This window comes from Silurus meridionalis, chromosome 17 (assembly GCF_014805685.1).
Source record: "Silurus meridionalis isolate SWU-2019-XX chromosome 17, ASM1480568v1, whole genome shotgun sequence".
Classification (NCBI taxonomy): Eukaryota; Metazoa; Chordata; class Actinopteri; order Siluriformes; family Siluridae; genus Silurus; species Silurus meridionalis.
The window spans coordinates 13,915,834-13,937,102 of record NC_060900.1 but is presented as its reverse complement, the minus strand read 5'-3'; the positions used below and the strand labels follow the sequence as shown (position 1 = coordinate 13,937,102).

At 35.4% G+C, this 21,269-nt stretch overlaps 1 protein-coding gene across 2 annotated transcripts in view; it reads right to left on the bottom strand.

Annotated features, from left to right (window-relative positions):
* Positions 1-1,238: 1,238 nt before the first annotated feature.
* Positions 1,239-21,269, bottom strand: part of efna5b (ephrin-A5b) — an 83,086-nt gene continuing 63,055 nt past the window's right edge. Inside the window, exons 2-5 of one of the 2 annotated variants that reach the window (XM_046871978.1) lie at positions 16,098-16,390; positions 6,238-6,303; positions 5,975-6,055; positions 1,239-4,403 (exon numbers count right to left, since the gene is read on the bottom strand). In XM_046871978.1, coding sequence (XP_046727934.1) covers positions 4,276-4,403; positions 5,975-6,055; positions 6,238-6,303; positions 16,098-16,390 — 568 coding nt within the window. In that variant the 3' untranslated portion in view covers positions 1,239-4,275. The remainder of the gene's footprint in view (positions 4,404-5,974; positions 6,056-6,237; positions 6,304-16,097; positions 16,391-21,269) is intronic. The other variant, XM_046871979.1, reaches the window with a different exon arrangement.

The following is a 21,269-nucleotide window of genomic DNA, read 5'->3' as shown; positions in this document are numbered from 1 at the left end:
GTTGCTGGGATCCTCTTCCACTCTTCCATAATGACATCACAGAGCTGCTGTATGTTAGACATATGGCACTTCTCCACCTTCTGCTTAAGGATGCCCCACAGGGGCTCAATAGGGTTCAGGTCTGGAGACATACTTGGACACTTTATCACCTTTAGCTTCAGCAAGGCATTTGTTCATCTTGGCGTTGTGTTTGTGGTCGTTATTATGTTTGAAAACTGCTATTCGGCTCAGTTTCTGAAGGGAAGGCATCATGTTCTGCTTCAGAATGTCATAGTACATTTTGGAATCCAAGTTTCCTTCAACAAACTGCAACTCCCCAGAAACAGCAGCACTCTTGCAGCCCAAGACCATGATGCTACCACCACAATGCTTTACAGTAGACAAGACACCACACCAAACCACACATGCTGGACACCATCTGACCCATACAAGTTCATTTTAGTCTCCAAAACCAAAACTTCAACTTCTTTGATTGACCCTTGCCTGTTCAGAGTGGAAGCCGTCTTGTGAAACCTCTGTAGGATCCTGGCCACTGTACTGTAACTCAGCTTCAGCGTGTTACTGATATTCTTATAGCCTCGGCCATCTTTGTGGAGAGTAACAATTCTAATTCTCAAATCCAGTGAGTCTTTACTATTAGGTGTCATGTAGAACATACAGTGGTCGGTATGAGAGAATTTTAACTGCTCTAATAAAAGATTTAGGACATGTGGCTTTGCATGGTTACATGACACACAGCTGTTATTATTCAGGGTGTACTCACTTTTGTTTCCAACTATTTTGACAATAATGGCTGTATGTTGAGTTATTTTTAGAGGACAATAAATCTGCACATTGACTATTCTAGAATATATTTAAGCTTAATTTCTATAGTTTTGTCCCTTGAGAAGATACACTAAAATGGTTGCTAAAATGTGAGGGGTGTACTGAATTTTGTGAGGACAGGGTCATATGGAGATGGATGATCTGCTGTGGCGACCCCTAAAAGGAGCAGCCAAAAGAAGATGATATACACACACAAAGATATGTATGTATGCACACACAAATGAATAGACTTTAGTTGTATCCTAATAACACAATATTGCACGATTTACTAGTTTTTGGCCTGCTATTCTTTGTAACATGTTTAAAGGAACATGAATCAAATTACAAGCTATCTAAAACGAAGACTTTTTTAAAATATTTTTTATCTAATTCGTCATTAAAAGCATAAACAAGCATGCAACAGAACAACAAAGCGATGTGTTTTTCCTTTAATCATTATTCATAGTTGCTCAGACACATGTACTGTATATACAAATACAGACCTTTTTTATTATTATTATCTGTTTCAAAATTCTGTTCCTGTTTGTACAGTGTTGAAAGCTGATCAAACACAGCACCAAGAGATGCAAAGAAAAAATAAGAATCACAAACAAACAGAACAAAACAAACAAAACAAAAAAAAAAACAGGAGCACATGGGCGTTCTGATATACAGTATATGTACAAATTTCCCCAGAATCGGAGGAAAAGGGTAAGGGTTGAGTAAACAACAAACAAACAAAAAAAACCTAGAAAATCAGAAAAAAAGGTGCCAGTAACTGGATGGTACAAACACTGGTTTTGGCATTTTAAAGGATTTAAGGACTACGGCAGGAAAGGCCACCTTATTGACAACCAAATGTGGCTGCATCTCGCAAAGAGGAAAAAAGGGTGTCGCAAGTGTTGAGTTGTTGTGTAATAACATGATTTCCTTGGTTTAAATAAATTATTTAAGGGATGGCAAATTCTCCTTATTAAATGAAAACAGAAAGCAAACACAACCTTGCTCTATCCCTATATTCTTGCTGCCAGTCCATAACAGTGCTCTATACAGTAATCCTCCATCCTGCTGGGTGGATAGTGTGGGTAAAACATCTCATCTACTCATCTGTGCAATGCTTCCGTTTTAATGGACAAAGCTTTGAGAGAAGCACGTAATTTATGTAATTAACATACAGAACAACCAGAGGTGAAAAAACAAGCAAAAACAACACTTTATCTAACGTTTATCATTGTTAAGTTCATGCGCATGCCACATAATGAAACTGACAAGTCCTTTATGGGGGGAAAAAAATAAACAGGCTGAACAAGAAATGCTTTCAGACAGTGAAACCCTCAAAAACACTGAATTCAGTTACATACAATCCACCACTGCTCTCTGGCTGAAGCTTCCAATTGATGGTGATGGCAGGAGGAGATCTGAAATACATGCATGTGAAAGATGAAACGCTCTGGATGCCGGTTGGCTTCCCTCCACAGATCTAAGTTTGTTATGTACTGGCTCCATTGGCTTCTGAAGATTATGTTCATGTATGCTCACATCAGTTCTTCAGAAGTCTTTTTTCACTTTATTAGTTTCCTTTTTTTTTTTTTGTAGAAAAGATTTAATCAAATGAATACCTCCATATCAAACACTATATACAAGAGCTTTCGCATATCAGTAATAATAATAATAATAATAATAATAATAATAATAATAATAATAATAATTATAATAATGGTAGGTGATGTTTTCTGTAGTTGTTTAATGACATCTTGACTACATTAGGATACACAGTATCCATGTAATTGCGCCTTATTTCCTGGTTTAAAGTGTGTATAAAGTATGATAAGCATTATAATCAAGAGTATAAATGGTAGGTATACAAATACTATTGAATTAGAGTTCTAAAGGCTTCCATACTTTTAGATTTGGACCATGAAATTAAGCACATGTGGTGGCATTTTTCCTTCTCTAAATGAAACACCCCAAGTGGTCTTTCTGCACAATCGGTTGCCATTATAACAGGAATGCACCTCCTCTCCAGGATCCCAGAATGGAAAAGTAAAGGGGGGAAAACAGGCCTACTGAGAATCGATAAAGCAGAAACAATTACACAATATCAGACCTTTTAAAAAGTTCCCACTATTGTTTATTGTGCCTACTACCTAATTGCCCATGCCTTCACCAAAACAGCTTCGCAGTATGAGCTGTTGCTTGTGTACTCACACTCACACAGAACACTCAAGGTTAAAAAGTCCCGGCGAAATTCAAGTCACCTCAGCATTGTCCATGCAATTAACCTTCTAGTTTCAATACCACAAATACAGACAGCATAGGCTCTGCATGCCAGCCAAATTAAAACCTCATTACAGAGTCACTGAGGTATAACTGGGCATGCTCTGGTCTTCCTTGAGCCTACTTGTTACAGGCCTGACAAAGCACATTTCATATCTAAGGCTGCCATGCAAAGGCAAAGAGCAGGCTCACAAAAAATTTGGTGTCATAGTTAATGTTAATGTTATACAGTATAAGAATATGTGGGCACTTCACATGGGTTTATGGCCATTTCAGTGCAGTTGAAAATAAAAGGCATTTTTTTTCCCTAGCCCTGGATCTTATTTGCAAAGCTGACTCCAAGAGACACTACTATTTCCATTCAGAAAATTAGGGGGGGAATAATGTTAACCATGTGCAGTCTCTCGTGGTGCTGTATATACAGAGCTGCACACTCACAGTCATTATGACCAGGAGTTTTCTATGAATTGTTAATGTTGCTGTTTTTTAACAATAGATAAAAGCCAACAGGAAAAAAATAGAGTTATTTATGCTGCAGTAGGTTTATCCTACAAAATACAAAAAGCACTGTTTTAATGCTGTGGTCTACTAAGATAAGTCTCTTTGTTTGCAGAGAATAAATGTTTTACCTCACGCTCATTTCCAATCCAACATTATGTCAATTAACAAACACACAGCCATTTTCCCCTTTGAGTGCAATCCAGACCTCCAGCCATCTGCACATACAGTTTTAGTCAAATTTAGATTTTGACAATCTGTTGATCTTTGCCAATTTGTATGGGGTAGGAAAAAAAGCCAACAGGAACAAGCAGACAAAAAGACTTTCAATGTTTCATAAATCTGTACCAGGGAAAACCCTTTATGTATACATTTATACATGTTTATTTTAATTAAAAAAACACTTAAATCCAATGTTTGGCTACACAGCATGGATCCTATGCGATGTTACAACTGGATTGAGTTCTTCACTGATTTACTAAAGGCTAGATTAGCTTTTCTCCCTCATATTACTAATCATTTATCTTCTTGATAAAGGGCCACTTAAATATTTGGGAAAGGGGCCAAATGTAGCGCTCCTGGAGAGTCTCAGAGGAATCCTGTGGCCTAGAGCCCTTGTCTGTACAAGCCTGGTGGCTGCTTGGGCAAGGAGCAGAGGGGGCTGCTGGGACTTGTCTGAAGGAAGGACATACGAGGCTATAAGGTAAGAAGTGCAGAAATGCAGAACAGCAAGAAAGCCATCAGCAGACGTGCCATTAGGGGTCGATGCCCTGAATTAGCTGTATCGCTCCGAGATGGTTCGGCTGATTCATGACTAGTGTCATCTGGAAAGGAGAAAGAAAAAAATGTGTTTAGGTCCACATAAGAATAATATCATAATAGTAAAATATATAAAAAAAAATCTCAACTCATGTACTTTATCCAAATAGCAATGGGGAAAGGTTTTAATGCTTTGGATTATGTATTACAAATATAAGAAATTATTTAAAATCATATAACTGAGTGAAGTAATTAGCAATTTGTTCTTCACTAATGTAAGAGTGATGACGAAGCTCATGTTTAAATAATGGAAGAAAATTTTACACTACCCTAGGAAAAATATTTAGTCTGTTAATAATTCTGCAATTCTTGGTCGTTTTTCAATAAATAGGTTAGATTAAAAATGGCAGGGCATTTCTAGTTTAATGCATAAAGTAGGATTTAGATAACTGAGGATTTATGATGTAAATATAATGCATCATAATATAATGCTGTATGAACTATTTATACAGCAAATCAAAATAAATGAAAATACAATTTCAGGTGCTTGACTTGTATCTTGACTGATGATTGCTCAGTATATATGGTATTTGAATAAAATAAATAGATGGTACTGTGACCTATTATGCAGCAGTGACTGTGCATTGCTGATACTGCAATGCACTGTAATTTTTCATTCTGCAATATCATATTCATTGATCTATTTTGACCTAGTCATGTAATGTTACAATGCTAGCAAACAAGAGGAAAGGGTTACACATTTGCAGAATCGCCCTTAAAACATTATTACACATTGTTTTGTCAAATTTAAACATGCAATCTAAACATGATTATTCAATAATCATGTAAAAAATAGTAAAAGTAAGTAATAAGTAAAAAAGAACTCATGATTGAGGATTACAATTTGGTCAAAATATTTAACCATTTGATGTTCTACAACCCATTGAAATAAGTAAAAAAAAATACAATTAAAGCTTTCTTTGAAAAAAGCAGACAGACTGAGGGAATGTGAGAAAGCAGTAGCAACAGGTGTAGAACACAAAGATGCAAATATGCTAGTGCAGATGGAGAAGTTTGCTGGCTGGTTCACTAGGGAGAACATAAGACAGGCAGGCATGCATGCATGCAACCAGCTCTTCCACATACTCCCTAGGTACCAAGACTAATAAATCAATGGCTCCATGCTGACAAACTAAAAAAGAAATGTGTGTATGGTTTGGGCAAATGTGCACTGCAATAAAATCCTGGTCAGAATGCAAGTTCCACCACTGTCATCAATCACAATTGATTTTTATTTTTCTGTTTATATTTACAAATACAGAGTGCTTAGATTGAGTCTCTAAAATACGTATGTTTCACTAACTGCAAAGAAAAAATGATAGAAAATGTCAACAGATGTATATTCATGGGCATGGTTAAAGGCACCACATGCTCCTAAAAAATGTAAAATATTAAAATACATGTATGTATGTATGTATGTATGTATGTATGAGAGAGAGAGAGAGAGAGAGAGAGAGAGAGAAAAAAGAAAAAGAAAAAAAAAAGAAAAAGGGACAGAACACATACAGTATACATGGACAAAGGACAGAAAAAAATCCAGTGAAGAGAAACAGAACAGAATCCAATACATACTAACCTCTTGGTTCTAATGAATTGTCTACTTTGTCATTAACGTCAAACACTCGATCATGAACACCTATGATTTTCACACAGCTGTCTAGAAAACAGAAGAAGGAAGAAAAATATAATAAGCCAAACATGCTAGCATCACCAAGATGTCTTTTCCAGCCCACCAGAGAAAGATTAATGAAAATAAAAACAATAAAACACAGAAAGCAGAAAGAGCAGCTTTAATAAATACATTAGTAAATACTGTTGCACATAACTGATGGCACTTACTTGCTGGTCTGACAAAAACTTTCAGCTTAAGACAGCCTTTTCTTCCACTCTCTGTAACCATGGATGCTGCAACACAGAAAAAAAATAAGTTCAGCTGAATTCTGATCAGTTCAATTTTGTAGTATCACAACAAATATATTTCATTTCAGTTTAGATGAATTTAGTAAAAATATTGTTACACAAAATTGTAAATGTAATTATATGACCAGAAATATGACTTTCCCAGCATCATAAACAATTTGGGAAGTTTTGCCAGTGTAGCTCAGCAAGGTCAGGTTAACCATACAGAAACTATTTTCACTGTGCCTATACAGGCATGTAAGCAATATTCTTTAAATAATAGTACTTAAATAAGCCTGATTATTTTCAGTACTAGATGCAGATCATAATTATCTTAATCACAGTGAACTTATTCTTTAAATTGCCATCCCATTTTTTGTATTTGTTTTTATTGTTAAATTTTATGTAATATTAACAATTACCGCATAAACTACTACATTAAACTAAAATATAGAAAATGCCCACTTTAGTTTCTAATAAATTCTCAGGAACTATGGCTAATTATAAAAATGAGTGAAAAGAGGGGCTTTAAACAGCAATACCAATTAAAGAACATTTCATCAATGCCAATTCTAACTATAATATGAAAGTGTGCAGCTTTTTTTTTCCTGGTGCATTTAACGTTGGTTCAAGTCTAGGGGGTCTGTGACATCAAGTGAAAAAGAAAGTGTAAATGGGATCTCCATTTCCCCTCTCTTAATCTTAAGCAACAACCGCACCATCCCACAGGCCATTCCTCATTTCTTTTAGGCATAGTTTGTGGTCTCATTCAGGAAATTACCCCTTTCCATTGGAATCTGAAAGGCTTGTAGTTGGGGCGCCTGCTGGCGAAAAAAATAGAATATCAGCCTGTCATTTGTGATTTGCAACTGGTATTGATGTTTTGTTTTATCTCCAGAATGCACGTGGGTGGGTGGGTGGCTGGGGGGGAGACTTAACTGAAGATCTAATCATAGTGTATGAAATGTTAAAAAAGAATCCAGATTTTTAGCAAAGCTTAAATAACATAAAATCATCTGGAAAGAAAATTCATATAACCAAATAACATTTGAATAAATGAGTAAATAAATCACTAAACAAACAGAAAAGTAATTACATTTAACGTATTTATAATATATAAGTAAATTATATTCATATATTTCATTATTCGACAAGTACTACTGCTACTACTACTAATAATAATAATAATAATTATAATTACAATTTTAACATATCCCTGATTGCATTTTCAATTTGAGTGGAATAGTTGGTAATTACAGTATACTTTAATACTTTCTGTAACTTCACAATGCATAATGTCAGTTTCTTGTACTTATATAAAAACATATTCATATTTAAAATGTTTAATTGTCTCTTCTGACTGACACCAAGGCACAAACATGTAGAGTGTTCCACCAATCTTAAACAGTTCAACCATCAATCCACACTAGAATGTGTCAAAAACAGTGTAAGAACAACAAAAGAATATGTATTTTCAATAAAAAGAAAACAAAGAATCAAATTCCCAGAGCACAACCCCATTTACATCTAGTCTACGAAGATCACAATAACAAGCATCCATTGGGAGGTTTGGGATGTGAGAGGTAAAAGCATGCTAATTACCGTGACCTTTATTTAGTATTATGAATAGAGCAGGCAAAAGCAGACCCATAAAAAATGCAGCCAGAAGCTACAAGAGTCCAGTCAGATAACATCTTGAAAAATTGGGATTATTTTCTCTTCTTGTGTATCTGTTTAACCCCTTCTGTTTTTTTATTTTTATTCATTCTGTGGCTACAAATGAGAAAAGGAGTAGAGCATTCAGAAACACAGAATGACAGGCCAATAGGTTAGGGGTATCATTGTATTTTAGACTCCAGGGAATGCCAGAAAATGCTCATATGATAATATTAAGCTTAAGTTGTATGTGGGAGAGTAAGAGACTGTAAGCAAGAGAGAGGCAAAATCACAGCTAGACTAAAATAAATAGTTAGAAAGAGGCATCAATGACCTTTGCTTATTTTTTTCTTGCTGTCTTTCTTTTTTACCTCTCTGACTCTCAGTCATATTAAAGCAGTGGTGAAGCTATAGGGGAGGTCTGGGCCCACCCAAAATAAAGTGTCCTTGTTGCTATGGGTTACACAACAGCCTTGTAAAACGTATTTACAAAAAATAAAAGGAAGAAAAAAAGTTTTTTGCTCAATTGGAGCCACTTTAAAAAAGCTGCATTGAGTGATGTTGCTCAGCAACTGGTGTAAACATTTTTGCGTGATGTGCATCCGTATAGAAGGCTAGTTCATTAAATCAAACGGTAAAACAGATGGATGCCATGGATGCCTTTTAACCTTGTATTTCAGTTACATTTAGCTTTTAAATGTGTGGACTGGACATCAGACTAAGCTGAAGAACTAATTTGCAATTTGTTGCAGAATGCAAAATTTATTTGTGAAAATCTCGAAGTTGTACTTAGTTGTGTGAAAAAGTTTATTAAATAAAAATGTAATGAGACAATTACCACTAACTGTTTATATAACAGGACACTTTATAGGGTGATTTTCTCAATTCCTGCCCTTTTTAAGTTTCTTTAATTGCACAACTAGTTTTAGTAGTTTTTTGTCTAAAATTAAGACCATGTTGACTCGCAGAGTATCTGATTGTAAGGTTTATTTTTTTTTATTTTAAAAGTCCATTTTGATTTTGAAAGCTGTTCAAAATGCACAGGCTAGCAGTTTCCTGTAGCATTTTGGGCAACTGTAAGTGATATTTCAACTATTTTAACGGGGAACTGATATTCGCTGAAATGTCAAAAGCACCTGACTAACCTAGTAGCAGAAACATCTCAAATTTAACCAGCTGATGTTCTGCAAATAGTTTAGTTTTCTATCGTGTGTTGTGTTCTGCTGCTGGATTTAAATATGTAATATTGTACAGGCAGTCATCGACTTACGACCTATGCAACTTAAAACCATTACGACCACAATCGCTAGTACAACAGTAAGAAACAAAATGGTGTAGAGATGATACAAATGGCATAAAATGAACAAAGAAAATGATGATATATACAGTATAACAATAATGAAAGAAAATTATGATAAAATACTACTTAAAGATTTTTATAACATCATTTCACAATACTGTACATATAGCCTACTCTACTTACGACCAAATCATGTTACGACCGGTCTGTCGGAACCAATGGTCGTACTTCAACGACTACCTGTAAATGCCATTATTCACTGCATTCGTTGACAGCTCTTCCGTTGTGTTCATGTTAGGCCAACTTGCAAACTTCCTGAAAGCGGTGCTTTTTTATCCTCTTTAGTTGTGAAAACTGATTTGATTCAGTTGTGAAAAAAATATTGTTCTGGATTATTATTGTGTATGTCAGATGCCATATAGGTATACACTAATCCTCCGTTTATTGCAGTGGTTATGTTCCAAAACCGCCTGCGATAAACGGAAAACACGATAAACGGACGCCACCCCAAAAAGCTATTTTATGTATACAGTACTGTACTAACATTTTACTTCATTTTATAATTAATAATTATATTTTTATTAATAAATTTCATTATTTCAACATAAAACCAATTCCCTATAAGTTTTTTTGGTCTATCGTGCTATTCACGAGAGATCAGGAAATTCAGTGAAACAAATTATTTATGTGGCAAATGCAATTCCGCGATAAACCGGGGGTGCAAGTTTCGAACCGCGATAAAGCGGGATTATTGTATTTGTTAAGACAATACTATATGTTGTGAGGTGAAGTAGGATTGCTTAGCAGCAAAAAAACAAACTTCTTAAGTGATAGCCATTAAACTGGTTGCCCACCATTTAAGTTCTTTTAAGTGACTTTCGAGTATTTGAGTCTGCAGTAGTTTGCTGGATGCTTTAATATACCTTTTATATAGTAATGTAACAGTTGTATGCAATCATTAAATAGTTGCAGTCAATTGCTATATGTATGCAAATGAACAATAACCTTGCAGTCGCAAACATACAATGCATGGAATTTAAATAAAATGTACAGCGGAAAAATATTATTTACCAGACCACACAAGGTGTCACAGGATAGACTTCAATAAATCCAAATATTTGTAGAACCTACTAACTGGTCTCTCTGAAATTTTGAAGGCAAACTAAACTTCTTGAGCCTGCAAATCAAGATACATACACAGTGCTTGTATAACTCATTAGTCTTAGTTCAATAACTGCTTTATCCATGTCATGCAATAGAGGTTTTAGAGCTTATCATAAGGGCATCATACACACCCTTGCACACACCCATTCACACCTTGGGACAGTTTAGCACAACCAGTTCTGTGAGAAGATGCAAAACAGACACTATTAGGACCTAGAAAACCATAAAGTTCAAAGTCACAAGTTAGCGTTTTAAGAACTGTTTGCTTTTTGGGATTACATATAGATTGTTCCAAAAATATGAAGTGCGTTTCACAATTCATTAAAAAATTCATAATAAACACTTCTCTACTGAATGATATATGTTCCTTATTTATGAGTATCGCATGTAGTATAGAGTGCAAATTTTATACTTTAAAAAAAAATATATTATTTATAATGTATAATTTACTCTGCAGGTGTATAAAGGTGTCCAAGTGTGTGTAAGATAGTCTAAATGAATATAACTACTTTAAGCAGGAGATACAGTTTTGTTCTTTCAACATGGAGATCTACGGATGGATATCAACTCTGCTTTTCTGCTTTTAACATTTACAGTCAAAGTGACTTATAATTTTAAACCAAGTGTACAGCTGAGAATTTGAGAGTTAAGAGACTTGCTTAAATATCTAATAGTGGTTTTCTGGCAGTGCTGGGATTTGAACTCACAGTCATCCTGTCACTTGCACTAAATCTCATTCTTGGAACTTGGAACTTGGCACATCTGACCAAAGCTCAATATTAAACTCAGCAGTTCAGAAGTTTCTCCACAATGCTCCAATACCACTTACCCTTTCTTAAGTATGTGAAATGAAAATAAATGCAAAAGCAATGGGGAAAAACATTCTGCTTAGATTTTTGGGTTAGATAAACAGTAAAGAAACCAGTGGATAAAAAAAAATAAATAAATAAAATAAAAAAATACATTGCACACATTTTTGTGGGATAAGAGTGTATTCAATGCAGGAATGAATTCTCCTTTAAATATTATTTCCAGGAATTGTGAAGATATACTAACAAAGCAAAATTGGCCTTTTATGCCCTTTTGTTTCTTATATTTATATATATAAAAAAAAAAACGCACAGCATCTTAAATATATGAAATACATTGTGCTCTGTCTTCAGAAAAATACCTGTTTCTAATGGAGCAGCACTGTGTCTTAAGCTGTTATAAAACATGAACACATCACTAATCAAAATTGTGTATATATTTAAAATAATGCCATGCTGTATATTAGCTACAGAACAAATCTAAGAGCTTTTGTTTTGCACATGGACAATATTTGGTGTGCAGACAAGCATTTGATTGTTGACATCTGCAGTAAAGTTTTGTCTGGCAAGAGCTGTCTTAAAGTCTCTGCTAATTATTAACATGTTCATTAAGTAATTACAAAAAAAAAAGGAATGGTGTGTATTTACATGAGTCAGAAATATTATATTTGGACCCACTGCCATGTCCTAGCAGTTTAGGACCATCATTTTAGTCAGGTTAAAATATGAGACATTTGAAAAGTCCATGTGAAAGTCTTTTTAGGAACTTCTGCACCTTTTCAAAACAAATTCACACATACAGTAATCCCTGTTTATCGCGGTGGTTACGTTCCAAAACCGCCTGGATAAATGAAAAATGTGATAAACGGACGCCACCCCAAAAATGCTATTTAATGTATACAGTACTGTACTGTAGTAACACTTGACTTCATTTTATTATTAATAATTAATAATAATATTAATAATTCAATTTTATTAAATTTTCTATCTGCGAGAGACCAGGAAACTCAGCTTACCAAATTAGTTATGTGGCAAATGCAGTTCAGCGATAAACAGGGGGTGCGAGATTAGAACCGCGGTAAAGCAGGGGATTACTGTATAGTCTTTTTCACATCAGGTCCGATAAAAAAACTATAGAACGAGCACTTCATTTTTGTAGATCATCTCTACAATATATTAAATGCACTGCTGCAATCTTGCTGCTGACTGTGTTATATTACTGTGTTTTCGCTGTCTCTTTTAATACTTAATCTTATTTGTACTTTACCACGCTCGTATAGCTGCACTGTCTACACATGCTGAAGTAGCACACCACGCATTTGTACACCTGTACAACAAAAAAAATGCCTGAGGCAATGTGAACTTTTTATGCCTCTCAATGTGACATACTATAGATGAAAAAAAAGATCAAAGAAGCTTGTGTAACCAAAAGTAAGGGTACAATTGGAAGAAAAGAGTGGAAAGAAAGATTCCATTCATAAAAGCGATGTCTGCTTGACGTTTGTACTGTTGAAATAGTCTGAGGTACTGAGTGAAGAGGAGCAGAAGGTTCAATCCCCCATTTATATCTGTGAAAAAGTAAAATACCTAAATGTCTGTGGTCATGTTTAACAGATGAAGGCACATGCTCTTTTTAACTGAAGTTCAGTGATGCCATGCCAACTCTCCCACAAATATTGCCAATCAAACATAAAGACTTTCAACAACACAGAGGACAGTATACACATTTCCCATTCTATTCACACCACAAAAATGTGAGTCACTATTTTTTTTTCTAACTCTTCCCTAGGAGCTCTTTTAATATTGGATTTACAGACCTTCTGAGATTAAAATCTATCTTCAGATTCACAATATTAGAAAAAGATGCTGCCTCAAGCTTTTCAAAGTGGGGGGTTCACATGAGCCGTCAACATGCCCCGCCCTTTGACCCCATAGGCTTACGCCCAGACTTCTCATCCTACACACATGCATGCACACACACACACACACACACACACACACACACACACACACACACACAGACGCACGTAGTACTCAAACACAAACACACACCCAGCTAATACTGAATTCTCTTAAATTGCTTGCAGATGTGTTCAGCATTAAATAGCTTCCTGTGTTGTCCTGCAGGCTGTAAAGTCAGAATCTGTACCCTCACTTTTCAAGCTTATACAGAGTACAGGGGTGGGAGTTTTTTTTAAGCTAGAAAGAAAAGTAAATTTTGTTCTTCCCAGACAAAAAAAAATCACTTTGTCTACTCCAGCTCAGCATTCTGATAGACAATTTACCTTCTTCAGACCCAGAGTCATGGCCAACACACACAAAAAAGAAGAATTATTGCCTCAATTTGATTCCAGCCCTGGCTCTGCTTTCCTTGATCAACCTGCTTGTGCTTCTCAAGGAGACGACAGCGGAACTCTGTCTCCTCTCCCTAAACTCTATCAAAAAGACTACAAATCAAGCTCACTCCTAGTGAACCTGGAGAGAATTGCCATTTCTTCATCTGGAAAGTTACAATTTGACACTCTAATTCAGTCTTTAATATCTGTGGCAGTTTGTTATCAGACTAAACCCAAAAAATTCACAAGCATCAAAGGAACAATAATTCTTGCCTGATAATAAGTTAACACACATCCAAGTCAAAAATAATTCATAGATGCAGATGAATTTAATTGTCTTAGCTTTCTATCCAGAACCCATGAAGCAACATTTCTTCTTATAAAGGAACTCCCCATATTTAAGCAGTTCACTGGCTGTCTGCATTGGTATTTTTCTAATGTCTGCTTGGCTTGCAAATAGCATGTACACAACCACAATAAACATTTACAGTAAATCAGGATCTCATCCTGCGACCACTGGATACAAGGCAAGGACCATTGGAGGGTACCATAAATGCACACTGACACATATTCTCACATTTATTCACACACTCATACTTACCTGCTGCAATTTAATATAACATTCCAGCATGTTTAGAGGTGTGAGGAAGCCCAGAATAAAGCCATTTTGCTTAATTTAAAGATATTCAGTCCCATGAATGAGACTTTGATTAAATCTGTATTTATGGATTGCGCTTGGTATGGTTAGGTCTCTGATCTCACTGCAGATTTAGATGCCTAATCAAATCCACTGTGAATAGCAGCATAATCAATCATCTGCAAAAATCTGATTATGAAATTACAAGGCAGTGAAGACAATCACAACCAGCAATCTTCATTCATCTTCACTTGGTCAGAGTGGTGGATATGGAGCCAATCACAAAAACAATGGATTTAAGGGAGGAATAGGCCCTGCATGAAACAGCAGACAGATGCACCACTGACGTTTCCTTCAACACACTCACTCACAGGTCGGGGTAATTCCTGGCATGTGTAATATGGAGAACACTGTGGAAACCCATGTGGACATAGAAAGAATGCGCAAAGTGTAAAGACTGACAGATGAATTTGGATAAAAAACTTTAATATACTAAGAGAACCATTTTCATTCAAATTAACACTATTTAGCCTGAAAAAGTGAGCAATCCACACCACATTATAGGTAACTGTTACAGATGTTCTAAAGAAACATATTTAATGTCTGTTAAGAAATTAAAATATTATAGTAATAAACAACAGCTATCATTATTACTACAACTACTACTAATAATAATAATGTTCAAGTTGTACAGCACCTCTTTCAATGTCAAAGTCACTTTACAAACTACACCAGCAAATAAGTCATTTTTATGCATTTAGGTTAAAGGCAACTTGCTGCATGTAGGCAACAAGAACAATACTAAAAAGCAAAAAGTCCTCAGGCAAAAGTAGCAGACACAGAAACAGACAGGTGAATCAATCAGAGCAAAAGCAAACATCTTTCACAGATGTTTAGTCTGTAAAAAAGGGGTTTGTAGAAGAAGGATGAGCTTGACAGGTTTTATGTCTTCATCAGTCAACTATGTAATATATACAGAGTGTAATGATGTCTCAGGACACAGGAGCAGAAGCGTAGTCCTAAAGCAGATCCTTAGTGGAAAACTAATTAGGCTTAGCATGATTATTGCTTATCTCACCACTAAAGGACATGTGTTCTTCAGCTAACAGATGAAATGTTCTTTTCTTTTTTGCAAGTACTGATTCATATCCAGTTTTCCTGTGCTGATGTTCATTGTTCAGACTGACACAACAGCTCTTTGCTTAAATTTTGTGGTAATACAGTGTGGAAAAATGTGGAAGACATGGCTGTTGATAACTTATTATAAAAAGCATCAAAACGGGCTAAAAGGTTTTAGCTCAAATGGAACTTGAAAATCTTGGGACCGTGGCACTTGGCTGAATCTACAGAGCTAGACTTGTTTTATATATATATATATATATATATATATATATATATATATATATATATATATATATATATCTATACACACACACACACACACACACACACACACACACACACACACACACACACACACACGTGTCTCCCTATACTATGTATGTTTTTCTTATGGTCTCTGGTAGGTAAAAAAAAAAAAAATTAAGATAATCATTTTGAACCTCAAAAAAAGACAATAAAAGAGCCCAAAAAAGAAAAAAATACAATATATAGATTTTTTTCTGGACCCTGCAATTCAAATGGTATGAGATGCTCCCTTATAATTGCTAATAATCGCCAACCCCAGAATTGTATTTAAAATTCAATACATTCAATAATGGACATGAATGAGAGTATCTGATTGCCAGAGTTATGGCATCTTCATATTCAGTTTTTATTTAATGTGTGATGTGTTGTTTTAAATAATTGACCACGCTAGTCTTTGCAAGATGCAAATTATCTGACTATGATTATATTTCATACAAGAAAATAGGAAGCTTATACACCAATTTACTTACATATATAATAATACTCTCTGCCCGGCCGGAACTCAAAACCCAAAGAGAAGGGTGTGAAGAGCTGGAACTTCTCAGAGAATTTGAGTGGCCCATTGGGTGAGTGTGGCCTGTTGCACTCCCAACGCTTGAAGCCTTTGGCTGTGTCATCACAGGTGCTGTAGCCATCATAGTTCACCATGTAGAGGACATAGCGCTCTGTCCTCTCCTCAGGAACCGAATCCTCATAATGTGGGCAGTAGACATCCAGGTAGTCGTTTATGCAAACATCGATGTGGTAGTCTCCACGGTGAAACCTGCATAATGGAGAAAAAACAGCTGTTAAATATGACTTGTACTATTGTCAGAGGCGTGCTTTATAGCTGTTGTTTAACAAGAGAATACCAAGTTCCTCCAGACAAGCAATCGGCTTGCCTGTGAGTTCTTTTTTCTTTCACAGTGAGAGAGGCCACAAGGAACCTGAGAGACATAAATGTTCTATGGTTGTATATTCTATGACTTTTAAATATAGTCAGTGAAATTATTTATGAGTGCCAAAGTTGAAATAAACTTCTAATAAACAGCATATTGGATCTATAAAGCTCTTCAAGCAAACTAAGCAAAAGATGCAGATTCAGAGAAATATGTGCCTCAGATGCAAAATTAACAACAACAACAACAACAAGAAAACTCCCACTTCATAACATGTAACACCTCTAAGTATGTACAGACAATAAATTAAGCGAATTTTGGAATAATGCACTATAGCACTGTCGTTTGACACACACAGCATGTAATTTTATTCACATTTTCTCAACCAAATGAAAAATTATGATGCAACATGTTGCCTCATTAACATTATCAAAGCTACAAAACCGTTATAAAAGTCCATCATTTTGCTTTTTTTTTTTTATAAATCTTCTGGACAAACACAGCAGGTTTTTCACTCTTTGGTTTGTTCTCTTTTTTAACAACCTTGACCTCAAAATATCAGCTATTATCTGGACAGTTTTTAAAGCAGGGAACAGCAGGTCAAAGCATTAGCTGAAGATCAGCTTTGTCTCGTTAGATTGATCACCTGACAGAAACTTACTGGAACTTTTAATTGAAGACTTATGCCCTTGTATATGACCTGGTGGTGCATGTAACTTTTGGTCTTCCTCACACTAAACATTGGACAGATGAAAAGAATGTATTTGTATTGGGAAAAGAAACCGGTAGCACTATGGACCTTTACAAAGGCTATTCACATTGCCCTTTCGGTAAAATAACCACCACCAGCACCATCATCACCATCATCACCACCATCACCACCACCACCAACAACAACAATAATAATAAAACACTGTTAGAAAGGACTAATTTGGAGAAAATGACTTAGCACAATGTCAAAGCTGTACAGAAATGTATGTCATTAGGGACATATAAATGCATGCTGTAAACATGATGTGTTATAAAGTTGATACACTACCATTAAAGTAGCTTCCTCTCAATTACAGCAATATAGTATCAGGTTTAAGGGTTAGGTTGAATTTTAAATGACTTCAGTTCATCACTTAATTGAATACAAACATTGTGCATGACATTATGGTTTGCCTTTACTTACTTTGTGCTAAAGATATGAGGATGTTTCATACAATACAATATAAGCATTAAAAAAGTGATAAAAAAAAAAAATCTCCAGCAATCATTCCTCAGTGCATCTCTGATAACCAGTAAGAAGACTCACACCATGTTGCTAATATACTCTCTTTATTTTTTAAATGTGTCTACAGTGTATGCTATTACTATATTAAACTGTTATTTTCAAGCAATCACAAAGACACCAACATGGAAGACTCCATGCCTCAGTAATATAATACAATGACAAGGGCTTTTCTTTTCAGTTTTAGACATGCATAGTACTTAGACATGCACTTTACATCCTCAACCTGTCATAAGTGACCTTGCAGTAATGAGTAATGTTATATGCTATTACATTTCGCTTTTTACCTTTTTACTTGTGTTGAACTTACAATATGATATACAGTATATATATATATATATATATATATATATATATATATATATATATATATATATATATATGATAATGATATAAATAATTACAAAATAAATTTTGTATTCTGCTGTCAGAGAAACAACACAGGAAACCTTTCTGTTCTGTTTTCCTATAGTATTTTTTAACATTGTAATGCATTGATAATGTCGGTTGATTGATTATTTCTTAAAAACCTTTTGCTTGCTGTTAATATCTGGTATGCTAATAAAAAAAATTGCACATCAAGCTACAGAGCTTGCAACAGTCACAGCCAATTGTACCGCTCACTGAATGCTAATAGCAGTCTGGATTTCATCAAGAAATATAGCATGGTATGTCTTATTAAGATTATGCTTAATCAAACTTTTATATTCAGAATTTTAACTAAGGCTATAAATCAGCCACAGATTGTCAGGACAGTTACTGCTACGTCTGAACACTTGTTTGTTGGCTGCTTTACTTCTAAAAAAAAAAACAAGCTGCAGGAAAAGTTCCTGATGATCAGTAATAGGAAGTATGTAATTAAAAACTGAGAAAGGATAGAAGGCTAATTGTCAAATAATGCTATTAACATGTCTTTGTTGTGCTACAGCTGTTTGGGGTAAATCTTAGAGTCAAAACACTGTGTAGTCTTTAATCAGAGAGAGAGGCTTGCCCAAGTTTAGAACATTTATTACGAGCTTATTATAACCCCTGAAGAGCTAAAGATCCAGGGAACCTGTTATTTTCATTTCTTGCTATATCCCTTTTCTCTCTCCTTCTGTTATTTTTTCTTTCTGTCTCTGTCGCAGCACTGTTGGTCTGTTGGATTGGTGAGAGGGGCGGCCAACCACACTGGGACTTGATTGACCCATTTCCATTACAATTACACAGCCCAGTGAGATAGCTGCTCTCTCTAAATGAAGTCCCATCAGCCACCAAAATGACACTTGGCCCTGGCCAGCCTGTAGTAACGAGTGCGAGAACAAGGACATGAAGGGAAAGAGTAAAGCAGAGAGGAGGAGAGAGATTCTTTATGATGAAAGATAAAGGTGTGATTGCCTATAATCTTTTACCCTGCCAAAGTGGACTCCCTTCTGCTGGCAAAATGAGACTAAAACACTAACACACAGGCCATATTGAGACATGTTTGTATCCTTAAGTGATTTCAGTATTTGCTGTTAAAAACACACTTAAATACCTTGTAACTATTTGTAACAAAGATAGCTGATACAAATTCTTACTACAGCAGCTTGATTGTATTTTGACCTGGCAACTGTGTAGGTTATTATTTCCTCCTCCACTCAAGCCGCTTGTAGATGTGTTTGAAGTTACTGAAAATCGATTTCAAAAAGCAACATGCCTCCAACCTTTTAACAGAAAGTATATATCCATTCTGAATGGGATTTGAAAACCACAACAAGAATGTATGAATTAGTTATTAAATAAAACAGAATTATTGTGTAGCACATGTATTTACTGCATGGTATGGGACACAGTCTTGTAGTATTAGAAGCAGCACAATACACTGAATGAAACTTTCTACTGCAAATACCCAACAATAACTTTTTTCCTACCAGACTGGGGGGAATTCCAAAATAGTAGCTCCTATAACTTTATTAAATACCAATCTGGCTTGATTATGTGAATACATAGTAAACTAAGTATCACATAAGAGCAGACAAGTTACAACATAGTGTTAACAACATTTCTACTAAAATCTCCTACTGTACTCTTCGAAACAGAATGTCATTCTGGATGGTTTATGCTGACTCATTCTCCGCAATGAAAGATTTTGGCTGCTGGCTACATTGTTTTTGTTGGGGGTTTTGTGACAATATTTTTCCCTCTAAGGCAACAGAGCATGACCATCACATAGCCCATTATGGCAATACAGATACTGCATTGTGCCTTTGTTTGTAGACTGCTTAAATAGGTACAGGATTCGCACCCATTAGACTATAAACGGGATCCAGATTGGTTCTTTATTAAACAAAATTGCTTTGGACTAGCTTTACATCTTAGCTCATTGTTTCGTAGGTTTGTCTCTTCTTTCAGCAATTCCACTGACTTTCCCAGCAGTTTAGTCATATTCCTTATCAAATGTTCTTCTGAAAAGTTAGAGTCTGTCAATAGTGAAGATTAGCAATGACGGTGGAGAATAGAGCCCATCAAACATTGATCCATTAGCCCAAACGCTCACTGTTGGGCTGAATGTGGATTGTCCTGAGCTGTGATTCTTTTGCCTAGGATTATACTTCTCTTTCTCTGGGTATATCCTTGAGATTACACTCCCATTTCATTTTTGCTCAGCCAAGATATTAGAAGATCAATACTAGAATGGAGCTCTAATACCTTAAGCTATAATGCTCTCACAAGCAAAGAAGGCCTACATCAGATTAAACAAGCCTGATCCTTAGTCACATCTGAGCATTTACTGCCCAAATAGCTAACCTCTTTCAGAGGCCCCAACTCTCAATGTGTCTCTTCACTCTATCTGAGTGACCTGAGTGCGCCTCTTTCTCTCTGCCCTTTTCTACACTTTTCCAGCTCTTTAGAAGAATGTCACCTCCCTCGTCTCTCTTGTGAGCCAAATTTAGAAGGATAGCATTTTCAACCAATGGTGCATTGACTGGTATTTAATTTTTGTATCCTTTACATTGCAAAAACACGATTTTTTTCCTTTTTCCAAGTCTTTTCCTTTACCATCTTTGAATTCTATGGTTTTATGTATCAGCACATAAAATTCAGCTGGTCCTTATCAAGTCTTAAAATCAGGTGAATACAACCTCAGATGAACAACAGCATATGACATACTACACACCATTATTTATTTTTACAAAAATCACACCAAAATGTAAAATCCATGTGTGAACATTTAAGTACACCTTATGACAACTTCAGCAGCAAAACCTTGAAGTAATCCTTCAAGCCAAAATTACTGATATACTAAGACTGATAGTCATACAGAAAAAAAAAATGTAATGTAAATTTGAATTGGATTTTTTTTTCTTTATGAATTTATCAGTCTCTCATGTCATTGTGGAGTGATTTTGGACAATTTTTTCCACCCTGGTTTGCAGGCATTTGTTTATTCACAGCTTTCTTAAGGTCCCACCACAGCATTTCAGTCGAGTTGAAGTCTGGACTTTTTGAATGGGCCACTGCAACACTTG